Source organism: Asparagus officinalis, chromosome 7 (genome assembly GCF_001876935.1).
Source record: "Asparagus officinalis chromosome 7, Aspof.V1, whole genome shotgun sequence".
In the NCBI taxonomy this organism is placed as follows: Eukaryota; Viridiplantae; Streptophyta; class Magnoliopsida; order Asparagales; family Asparagaceae; genus Asparagus; species Asparagus officinalis.
The window spans coordinates 142278256-142287328 of record NC_033800.1 but is presented as its reverse complement, the minus strand read 5'-3'; the positions used below and the strand labels follow the sequence as shown (position 1 = coordinate 142287328).

The 9073-nt window shown below is 34.0% G+C and overlaps 1 protein-coding gene across 2 annotated transcripts; it reads right to left on the bottom strand.

The window, feature by feature from the left end:
• LOC109850560 lies at positions 1423-7509 on the bottom strand. 2 transcript variants are annotated; one of them, XM_020420590.1, is made up of 7 exons: positions 7248-7508; positions 6190-6213; positions 4690-4782; positions 3888-4029; positions 2448-2754; positions 1919-1973; positions 1461-1763 (listed from the first exon to the last, which is right to left on the bottom strand). In XM_020420590.1, the coding sequence occupies exons 1-7, from the start codon at positions 7371-7373 to the stop codon at positions 1689-1691; spliced, it is 822 nt and encodes a 273-aa protein (XP_020276179.1). In that variant the 5' UTR covers positions 7374-7508; the 3' UTR covers positions 1461-1688. The 2 variants fall into 2 exon arrangements, with proteins under 2 accessions (XP_020276180.1, XP_020276179.1); XM_020420591.1 differs by lacking the exon at positions 6190-6213 and having other exon boundaries at positions 1423-1763; positions 7248-7509.

Genomic DNA, 9073 nt, shown 5'->3' with positions numbered 1-9073 from the left:
ATATAGTTGATGTTTCTTGTGATTAAGAAAGGAGTCCTTTTATGTAAAAATGACTTGCATGGAGTCCATAACAACTTTTCTTCTCTTTTTTATTAATACAAATTGGATTATTTTTAGGAGCACAGTTGCGAACTTATTATAATCATAATGAAAGTAGAAGTTGCAACTGAACCTGCAGTTACAATTTGTAGTTTTTACGAACCAAACAGATGGAAAACATTACAGGCATACCCCTAACCACACCTTGGGGCACACCCCCTCTCTTAGCTATAATGTACGGGGTTTATTTTAGATTTTTTTAAAAATCTAAAGTGGGCCCTGTGCACTTTAGCTGAGAGGGGGGTGTCCCAAGGTGTGGTTAGGGATGTGCCTGTAGTGCCACTCCAAACAGATATCATGTTTGTTCACAAACATTGTGCTTCTATACGTGGCCCTGTAGATAGTACTATATTCAATATAGTGCCGGCCCTTAGTGCCCGAGATTTCTCAATACATTAACTAAATGAGATAATTAACAAGTCCGTCTCTTTAAAATTTTGGCTACTGAAGTACTGATACATGAGTAACAAGAAGATACTAATTTCGCAGGATGACTGTTCTCCACATTCTCGTCTCTCATTCCAAAAAGGGGTTTTCAGATATTAGCACCTTACATTGAAGGTAATTTTCTATTAGCCCTTTATATCTCCATATTTTGATATTAGTCCCCTCAAGTTGCTACTATATGTTAATATGAGGGGCTCATATCAAACACATCATGGCTATTTGAGGGGCTAATATCAAAATATGAACCTAACCATAGGGGCTCATATCAACATACCATAGCTATTTGAGGGGCTAGTGTCAAAACATGAAAATGTAAGGGGCTAACACAAATTACTTATATTAAGGGGCTAATATCTAAAAAAGCCCTTTTAAAAACTAGAGTTAATTGTGAATAGACCCACTCGGTTACAAAAAGACTCCCTATAGTTCTATTTGTTACGAATAGAACCCTTGCAGTAATCTCTCTCTCAAATTCGTTAAAAGGATTCGAGGTAGACAGACCTCATATAGTTCTATTGGTAAGAATAGACATATGATTGCTATTTTTTTAAAAGAGTTAAAAAAGTTCACTAAGGGTGGTATTTGCAGTATTCGCTATGGAGCCAATAATGTAGGGAGTATATTTGCAACAAATAGAACTCCCTGGGGTCTGTTCACAAATAGCATTACAGGGATTCTATTCGCAATTACCCCTAAAACCAAGCTTCTAAACTTTCTCTGCAGTAATAGTAGCCAAAATTAATCCAACACCATTCTACTTTTCTGGTGAACACCTTGAGTGTTAATTGAAAGAACGACTCGCCGATGAAATTACATATTAACATGCAACTACGAACAGTCATTTAACGCAGCATCATGGAAAACTACACGTTCATATAATTATAAGAATTGCTTGCTCCCCCTGATGCCGATAGTTTTACATCAAAAGGCTTTCTTTTATTTCCTTATTAAGGATGCATTAAACATTGGTTTTACTTTTACATCTACATACACTTTTGACATCATAACGCCCAGAATGGCTTTCCTGATTTAAGTTAATAAATAACAGAAAATAAGAATAAATATCACTAATCTTATTAGTTCCACTAATACACACCTCCGTCAAAAAAAACAACTCCTCATGCTCGTGAAAAACCGCCACCTCATTGAGCAGTTAATTTATCACACAATGACTTGTATGCTGCGCTACAATGCTTGAATTTTTCCTCGGCCACTGTCTGTTCATGCCAAAAGAAAAATGAAAATAAAGTTACACATTTCGTTCTCCAAATTTTGTAAGATAAATACTACAGGGCTTCCGCGTAAAACTAATTCTGGATCAAATAATAATAATGTAGATCCCAGAACTAAATAAATGATATCTATGAGTTACCTTCGATGAACCCTGGTGGCGATCAGGATGCCATCTTAGAGCACAGGCTCGATACCTGGAGGAAAAAAAATGTAACAAAGAAAAATGACTTGTCACCTCGATATACAACCATGTCAAATGTTAAATTGCCACACTATATAATTAATTCAGTCTCAACATACATCTGAGGAAAGCAGATGTCAAATAACCTACATGCTCGAACCAGACGCCTCAAAATTGAAGAACATCAAAAAGTGGGTCTAAAAAATCCGACTCCCTCAGTAATGCAGTATTTTCACCAAGGCACCTTTGAATAAAACAAAGGCCAGGAACAGATAGTAAACAATAAATCGGCAAGCAAATATGATTATCTTCCCTGTTCCTTCACTATAGGCTAATCATATTTCCCAGGTATCCATACGTGCATACCTCTTCATAGTTCATACATGCTATTTTCACATTATTACTTGTTACCCTTCAAAACACACAAAGTGTGCTCAAAATATTGAAAAGCAATCAAATAATTGGCGCAAAAAGGATTAGAACTTACGCATTTTTTACTTCTTCGAGTTTTATTGGACCGTAACTTTTCAACCCAAGTGCTAACCGTTCTGAAGTTAAATCTGATTTTGGGGGGCTATCGACTTCATCATCTGTTTCATCTCTCCAATTCCAAGAGCTCGTACGGTTAGTTTGGCCAGAACGGTTCCTCCAGTGGAAATTGTCTGAGGTTTCAAAAGACCAGTAATAGAAGCCGCCCCCTCCAAAGGCTGACCTGAATATGGTTTCAGCATCATCATCATCATCATCTTCTTCTTCTTCTTCTTCGTTTGCACAGAAGTTGAAACCTCCTTTCCCTGAATGAATTAAATAGCAAACATATAGTTTAATGAAAACTTGAATAATAGAGGAATCCACTCACATCAAAATGCTTATCCCTTCAGTTTAAGGGTATAGTTTACTTAATAATTGTTGATATACGTGGTAACGTAACACCATGCTTCAAGAGGTCTAGTGTTTCAGACATAAACAAATTCAGTTCAGAGTTGTACTTAATTTGTAGTACACAAAAGAAGGACTTATGGTACGATTGGATAAGATAATTTGCTTTGGTTTTTTCAATTTCAACAAAAAAAGGGGAAATCCTCGAGACTAATGAAAGAAAATGAAGATTTTAACCTTAGTCAAAAATTCTTTTCTACCCTCCTATCCTGATTGAGGTGTGTGTTTGAAAAGAGAAGGGTTCATGGGGCATGAAGTGTACATTTCAGTGTTGAGGCGTATGCTTCTAGGGACAAATCGTTTTCCTTTTGCACATCGAAGAAATTATCCTTCAAAATTATAGATAAGACAGCCTCAAAGTGCGCTTCAAAATGGTTTATCAAACATTGAATAGTATGTCACTAAGTATTTAAAGCGTGCTCAGTAAAATTCCCGCAACTATATACTCTATTTAACCATGAAATCCCTACAGGGTATAAATGTAAACATGCAGGATTAAACACATTTATCGTTTTCCTTTTTCACATAGAAGAAATTGTCCTTCAAAATTCTAGATAAGACAGCCTCAGAGTGCACTTCAAAAAGTTTTTTCAAACATTGAATAGTTTAATCACTAAGTATTTAAAGTGATACTCAGTAAAATTCCCGCACTATATACTCAATTTGGCCATGGAGTCCCTACGGGGTATAAATGTAAACATGCATGATTAAACACATTAATCTTCAAAACAAACACAGGTGTGCTGAACACATGGGATTTGAGTGTGTTGGAGACCAAACAAGTGATCATATAACAATAATTTAAGAGTGAGAGAAGATGAATATAAAGAAGGAACGCATCTTTTTTATAGCTTACATCTTAGCCATGCACAACTCATGTCACCTTTATATTCAAAAATAGTTAATCAAACACCTAAGAAGAAACAAAACATAAGAAGCATCTAGAAAGGAAGAATACGAAGAAAGGAAGATGCAAAAAATTACTTACTTTTGTTGTTGTACTTTCCCCACTGCGGTTCATTTGATCCAAAACCATTTACTTTTGCTCCCTTTGACCAATATTTTCTTCTAAACCATGCTGTGTCATCATTTGATGAAAAACTATGTGGATCATCTTCGTCCTTCCAGCTCTGAAAACAAGAGGAAAAAGGTTTGCCAAGCGGCTTCAGGAAAATATTTTGACACACATGCATGATAATTTAAATAATTAATACGAATCCTTCTTCACTGATACTGTCACTTGTAGGGTGTAAATGTGGATGGAATTTCATATCATATGCTAGAATTTGATTGTCAGGTTAGAGCTAGTTTGTTGTAAGGCCTAATAGCAGCTGTAGACGAATGATTCAGCATTATATGGATAAAAGTATTAAAATACATTTCCATATGTGGTAAGCTAATATCGTGTGTATGCATATACAAAATATATTAAAATGGGAATGGATTCCTAGCCTCCAAGGTTTAGCTCTCCATGGTAATACAAGAATGTCAAGAAATTAGAAGGTTCAAAAGGATTAAAGAAAATAACTTCAAGAAAGAATCACATTCATAATAATAAATATATTTATAGGACGTTGCCCAACAACAGCAATGTTGGCGTCAAATACGCTACTAGTGCCGAACAAAGAAAAACTGAAGAAAGTACAACTTTATCAAGCTTTAAAAAAGAGTCCAAAGAGTAAAGATAATAACACAGGGGCTAGGAGAAAAAACTTAATAAAATAAAATGAGAACCAAATACAGACAGCCAATGAGCTTAAAAACAACTGAAGTATAAGCTTTATGCAAACCTGAAATAGATATTCCGCATAGTCAGACATATTGCGCAACAATGCTCTTTTCGATTCTATCCTACTCATCCTTTTTGCATAATAATTGAACCTCTGCAGGTAACATTTACTCATAGCATAAGTCCAAAGAACTGTTTTCTACTATGGAATAACAAGACATGTAAAGTTCACAAAACTTGAGTGAGAATACTGAATCTTGTGCTGATAATACTCCTTTGTCCTTGGATATATAATAATAATAATAGTAATAATGCAATATTTTTAAACAAAACCCTACAGCCAAACATGGAGGTTGCTTGGACTTTAAACCAAGGATTTATCACAACCCTTTATGAATGATTTTTTGAGTAGTGACAAGAAATATATGGTTTGAAGAAGAACAGTTCCGAAACAACTACACAGTAGCACTACCAATTGTTTTGAAGCTCATCATAAAACAGTCATTTTGTGATTCAACAATGAGAGTTGAATATTACCATAAGAGTTGAATAAATTTTAATAAGTCATTGAAACATCTAGTACCAAAGTGGTATGCCATATCAAAGGAACCCACAACATTGCTCTACTAAGCACTTAACTTCATATCTCTAGCAACATATCACATAGTCACAAAAGATCTGCTTTTAGTGCATGTTCATAACAACTATCTACATTTCCAGAACCCAACTCTGTATTCCAGAATAGAGTTAGCACCACGTCCATAAAAGAGACTGATTAGCAATGTCATCACAACTATAAAAGTCCATCATGAACCTAATTACATTACAGACTAGAGTTAGCACCATTTCCATAAAAGAGACCAATTAGCAATGTCATTGCATTTATCAAATCCATCATGTATTGTCCAGGAGATCTCCTAGTCTCCCTCATCAAGCATAACAGTCAGTATCAAAGGAAATTGGTATTTCTAATGAGAAGTAAAATGTTTCCATATGCTTGTCTTTAGACTTGCATCTTATAAAATTGATGCGAACACTAAATGGGTGAATTTACATTGCCAAATCTACTTTTCCCAATTCATATACACCTCCATCTAAAAGATTCCAGTGTGTTCTGCGTTAACTTTCCTTCTTCCAGGAGAATATGAGTTCAATGCTCACTGCTCAATTGCTCTATAGATTCATTGTGCATGAATTCAGTACTATAACCAACCATTTCAAATTTTAAGTTGATAGCTGAATACAGTATAATTCTTAGTAGTCTTGGCCAAAGCATTAATCATGGTGATCGCCAAGATGAATGCATCATCTATAGCACATGTGCCAGATATTTCTCCCTATGTGCAATAAATTTCATATATGAATGGAAGTATCTTTGTTAACTTCAGTTGTATTCTAGTTGAAAATAAAATCATATCAATTTAGCAGACAGAAAGAGAATCATCTTCTAGTTACTCTCTCATATTGCAAACCTCAAATTAGAGAGACAGAAAGGTCTAAATGGTGAAAATAGTTTTCTTCTTTCAACAATAAAAGGGGAAAAAGAATTAGGAGATGCTACCTTTGTTTTATGTGAACCCCCTCCCTGCAAAGCAGAAGAAGGTTTTAGTATGGATCCAATTCTTCAGAACAATAAACTCTGAAATGCTAGCAGTTCCAGATATGAATTGAACTTAAAAAATGATTTCCGGAGGCATACAGATAAAGATAAAAACATAAAACAGGATATACTTGCTAAAGGATGACAGCTGAACCTGTAGTTTGATTGTAGATATACGCGTGTACATAAGTTATATCACATTGCTTGATATCCTTAGAACAAATTTCATTTTCATGTAACGCAGAAAGAAAAGAGATGACTGATTAGGGTAAAAAATTAAAAAAAATCATAATTGCCATCTGCATTATCCACCATGCTACTTATGTTCATATTGATCTCTGTGCTAGTAGGGATCACCAGCCATACCATCAAAGAAGCAATATCCACCAATATAAGTTCAAACACTATTTACTTAAAAGAATTTGACCTAGATATGCCGACTTGATAAGGCTGTGGTGTATATTTTTCAGATTTTGGTCGATTCTGCTGATTTCTGAGATTTTTATCATGGGTTTTCATCCTGTATACATCATTAGTCAATTCTGATTTCAGTCAAACTAGGGATAGTGGATGCCACTCAAAAGATAGCACAAATATGGACTGCTAAAGTTACAAAAGATGCAGTTATTATTAAACTTTCCTCATTATTATGACGATTTTAATTCCTCAGCAACTATGATATTACATTGGCTGATTGAAAAAAAAAAACTAAACTAAACTTTCAAACTTCTTCCTCTATTTTCAATCCCTTAGTCAGTTTCAAGTTTTCAAGCCATTTTCTTATGGTTGCATTCTTCCTCGAAAATTTCTACGCTACCACTTTCAATAGTTCCTATTTGAAAAATAAAATAAAATCACACATTTCAATTACATGCTACGAAATTTATTCCAAATGATCCATTTTACCTATAAAAGTTTCCAATAGAGAACAAAAGATCACACATTCCTACAAAAATTACGAACTTTATGTCAACTAAATAGAAAAAAATTGGGGGAGAAAAAGAGAGGAAGAAACTTACATAATTGTAATGGCTTCTCCTTTTCCTTTCTAATACCGGAGTAGAATGAAAGAGAGAGATCGATCTCAAATTACAAGGAGAAAATTGAGGAATAGAATTCGAATATTTTACTGCGTGATTCATCATTTCATTTTTCTACAGATATTTTAATGATGACTTTTGGTGGGGGGGGGAATAGGAAAAAGGAAGAAAAGAATTTGATGGTTTTTTGCTGGTTCTCTTGGTGCGGTTCGATGAGAGAACGAGAGAAACCCTCGGTGGGTGACGGGTCGGATCCAATGATGCCCACTTAATGCTCCATTATAAATGGGTAACCAGGCCCGATAAATCGTAGCCCGATCCAAATGCAATCCGAAATTTCGGATTGGATCCTCGAACGCTCATATCGGAAATGGTAAAGACTAGAGTGTAAATAAATGGTTTGTTATGTATCCATAAAATTGCCAGGCAATAATAAATTTTAGATTTGTTTGCCCTTGCTAAAGCTCCTGACTTTATCTTGTGAAGAAATACGATCTCATATAGGCCAATAAAATAGTTTTTTTTTTAATTTATTTTTTTATATAACGCTGCTTAAATTTATTTCTATCACGGGGATAAGTTGTCCAAAAAAAAAAAAAAAAAAAAAAACATTTTGCGGATGTAACAAAAACATCTGGATTGAAGAAGTTGCACTAGTGACCAAAGCAGTAGTTAAAATACAAATTTTGAGCTAACAGCAGCATGTAATAACCTTCGTCCACACTACAGAAATATCCGAATCCAGTTTCCCTTCATCCATCTTGCAAAATAAATGCAGTTTGACTTCGCAAATAACTGCAAATTCAAAGAGCGATTTCACCTACACAAACACCAAGGTAATAGTTTTCCGCCATGTTCTTTTCCAAACAACACAACTTTACTACCCATAAAAAAAAAAGAGGAAACCACACAACTTTCATAACCTGGCGCACTTCAAGACAAGCATAGAGTTAGAAATTAACCAAATAATTAACAAATGGTTTAACAATTGTTCGAGTAATTATTCGGTCATATTTGATTCGGTAGTTCATTTACAACTAAACATTAATTTGTTTGTTTATCACATATTCGTTTAAAATTTAATCACTTATCATTTGTACTATTACACATGATACCATATTTTTAACCTACTTAACATTTCTACTTAAGTTTTATGTATTGGTTTTAAGACTTAAATTTATTTTCTAATAAAAATTTTGATTTAAATATATATATATATATATACATCATATATTATATCATATATATTATAAAGGAATAATTTTTATTTATGAATTTAAATACTATTTAAAAATTAAATTCTTCAACATAATAAATATACATTGATATTCGTTAAGTATTCGTGAACATTTGTCAAACACCAAGTGTTCAAGTTCGAATCTTAAAAACTCCATATATGAATATTAAAATTCACATTTGAATTCGATAAGTTTAAACAAATACAAATACGCACACCTTAATGTTTGATTCAATCGTTTACCACCCCTTAAGCATCATTGAGAAAACAAAGAAAAGATGCAGGACCTTTACACATCACGTGGCATCGATTCAATCATCATCTTGGCAAACTCCATGCAGGTGACTACCATACCATTGATAACAGTCAACCACCACGAAATCTAATTTGTCACGAACAAAAAGGAATAGCATTTTACTTACCATTATACTAAAGATAATAATAATAATAACAGACACGTGAATCAGAGTTGTTTTTCAGACGCACATTTCCGCTCTACAAATGCTGTAACAAGTGTTTCCTCTTCTCTGCACAAAAATTCAAATGATCTCGCTGCCTAACGTACAAC